The sequence below is a fragment of the Otolemur garnettii genome, unplaced genomic scaffold (assembly GCF_000181295.1).
Source record: "Otolemur garnettii isolate 467f Iridium unplaced genomic scaffold, OtoGar3 scaffold00038, whole genome shotgun sequence".
In the NCBI taxonomy this organism is placed as follows: domain Eukaryota; kingdom Metazoa; phylum Chordata; class Mammalia; order Primates; family Galagidae; genus Otolemur; species Otolemur garnettii.
Window position 1 is genome coordinate 1,465,300 of NW_003852433.1, and position 2,889 is coordinate 1,468,188.

At 45.1% G+C, this 2,889-nt stretch overlaps 1 protein-coding gene across 1 annotated transcript in view; it reads left to right on the top strand.

Annotated features, from left to right (window-relative positions):
- The window catches only part of SRRD (SRR1 domain containing), an 8,361-nt gene that overhangs the window by 2,920 nt on the left and 2,552 nt on the right, over positions 1–2,889 (top strand). Inside the window, exons 3-4 of the mRNA XM_003789840.3 lie at positions 806–1,062; positions 1,153–1,251. Coding sequence (XP_003789888.1) covers positions 806–1,062; positions 1,153–1,251 — 356 coding nt within the window. The remainder of the gene's footprint in view (positions 1–805; positions 1,063–1,152; positions 1,252–2,889) is intronic.

Here is a 2,889-nt window from a genome sequence, read left to right on the forward strand (position 1 = left end):
GCCCGCCACAACGCCCGGCTATTTTTTGGTTGCAGCCATCACTGTTATTTGGCGGGCCTGGGCTGGATTTGAACCTGCCACCTTAGGTGTATGTGGCTATCACCTTAGCCATTTGAGCCACAGGTGCCAAGCCAACAAGCCAGTTTTTCATGCAACCTTTTCTAGTTTGGGGTGTTATTTAAAGATATCTTTGCTGGTTTAATAAGTGAAAAATTGGTATGTTTTTGTTAGACTATATGACTTTTTGTTTTGCCTACAGATTTGTCCAACTAAATTCAATACCAGAATAGTAAAAGGAGAGGCAAGAGAACCCACTATATGAGATTTAAACAGTATTTTTCAAAGTGCCCAGACTACCTTTATTTCCTTGTACTTTTTATATATTAAATATTCCTACTCCTAGCCATTTATAGTATGATTTTGAGAGTTATGCTCCTCTATTCTTTGTTATAATCAAAAAAAATTGGCATTTCAGAACATAGTCTACATTTGGTAGGAGCCTCCTGTTAAATTGGGGTTAGTCCTCACTACAGTTTTAGATGCATACTGGGCCCATGAATGAAGCCTATTTTTTGCTTGAAACATCATCTTGGATTTTGGGCCATGGGAGTCCAGGGGTTCGGACAGCCTGACGTTGCTGCATGTCCCAGGCATGTGTGGGAGTGAGGCCAGTGGCTTTTCTCTGAGGAGTTAAAGCCTTTACTGCTCCCTTTCTCCCTGGGTCTGTGGACTTATTTTTGTGAGTGATTTGGTTCTTGGGGTCAGAGCATGCCCTTTGACTGCATTTGGGGACCTGCTCTTTCAGACACCATCAACAGATGTCTTACAAAACACCTGGAACAATTGAAGTCCCCTATGGGGACTCTTTCAAATGTCCTTGGAAACCTGCACCTTGACTCATCAAATGAATCAAATATGGCCCCTGGCTCCATCCCAGGAGAGAACCTGGTCACAAGACCAGGCCATTTGAAATGTGTGTGTTACGGTATTGGGAACTTTGCCACCTGCATCATAGCTAGAAACCAGCTGTCATTTTTGCTTCTGTTCTTGGAAAAGTGCCAGGTAAATTTTTAGATTCATCTTTATTTCCCCTTCCCCTGGTCTTGCACATAGATGTTTGGAGTTGAAATAAATTTCATTCTTTCTTTCTAGATTCCCAGAAGTCACTGCTGGGTATATGACCCTCTGTTTAGCCAACTTGAAATTGCAGTTCTTAACACCCTGGGTGTGATTGTTCTCAGTGAGAATGAAGTAAGTGATTTCATAAACAGGGATTGGAAGGGATGGACAAATCCTGATCTGACTGACTCCAGGCCCTGCCCATGGCCACTGGTGGTTATTCTTGCCTCTGCTTACTTTCTCAATACCTGTGATATGTGACCAGCCAATAAATTACCCACATTTTGGTTTGTGTTGGGCCCATCAAAAAAACTTAAATTACACCTTAAGTTACACAAAAAGCATGAACCAGAACATGTTAGGTTTGCAAAAATCACGTGAGAATTATTTGTCCAGAAATTATGCTAAGTTGGTATTTGCTGTTGCTACTGAAAAACAAAGAAGGCTGGGTGCAGTTGCTCATGCCCATATTCCCAGCCCTTTGGGAAGCTGAAGTGGGAGGATCGCTTGAAGCCAGGAATTCAAGAGCAGCCTGGGCAACATAGCAAGACCCTGTCTCTTAAAAAAAAAACAAAAACAAAAAACATATCCAAACTTGTTGCTGCGAATGGGCTATAATTCTACCTACTTGGAAGACTGAGCCAGAAGAATGGCTTGAGCTCAGAAGTTTGAGAGTGCAGTGAGCTATTGGGTTGCACTCCTGTCCAGTGAGTACCTAGTAAGGGCAGTACGGCCAACACCCGCGTGACACGCCCATCTCAACCACAGCTTGCCTTTACATTGGTGCAATTTTTGGAAAAAAAGAAAATGAGGAAGGCACAGTTTGGGCACCTCAAATAAGGTCTTTCTGGTTGGAATTCACCCTGTCTCAGTGGAAAATCTCCCCTCTTTGATGTGGTAGCCCAGTTGTACCCATAGCAGCTGGCAGAGATGTGGATTAATATTCTGCCTATCCCTGCACTCTTCCCCTCACTTTGCTGGGATTTGATATTTCTCAGAGACCTCTGAAAAAATATTCATTGCACAAGCACAGAGCTGAAGCCAGTATGATCAAATACCTCTGAATTCAGTTCTGCCTCGTCTTGGGGATTATAGAATAATCACTTGATTCTTGTGTGTCCTGGAACTGCCACCTCATTACTTATTATGTAACGTGAAAATTAGCCCCCATTGAGAAGTCATTCCCCAGTATCAGCAAGGTCCTAAAACACTGTTGTTCAATTCAGATAATCCTCAGTGCCTGCTGTGTACCAGGCAGGGAACTTTGGGGGAGACCAAGATAAATTGGGAACATGTCCTGTGACTAGGGAGTCCATGGTCACATTAGCATGTGACCTGTAAACAGGGAAATGATGAATGAAACAGTGAGGTAGAATCTTATACTAGGAGCTATAATGTAAAGAGATGTTTGAAGGGATGGGGGGAGGTTTCCTGGAACTGACCTGGGATTTGAAAGTTTACCAGGAGTTTGCCAGACAGAACCAGGATTGCAGCAGCTGCACAGAGCCGGCTTTTGAGGGAACCACTGCCAGTTTGTCCTTCACACAAGGGAAGCTGCAAGGAGAAGAGTAGCAAGTGGACAGGCCACAGAGCTAGGCGAGGGCGAGGAAGCAAAGGCAGAGCGGCCACGGAGCCAGGTGGGGGTGAAAGAGCAAAGGCAGAGAGGCCACGGAGCCAGGTGGGGGCGAAGGAGCAAAGGCCGAGAGGCCACGGAGCCAGGTGGGGGCGAAGGAGCAAAGGCAGAGAGGCCACGGAGCCAGGTGGGGGCGA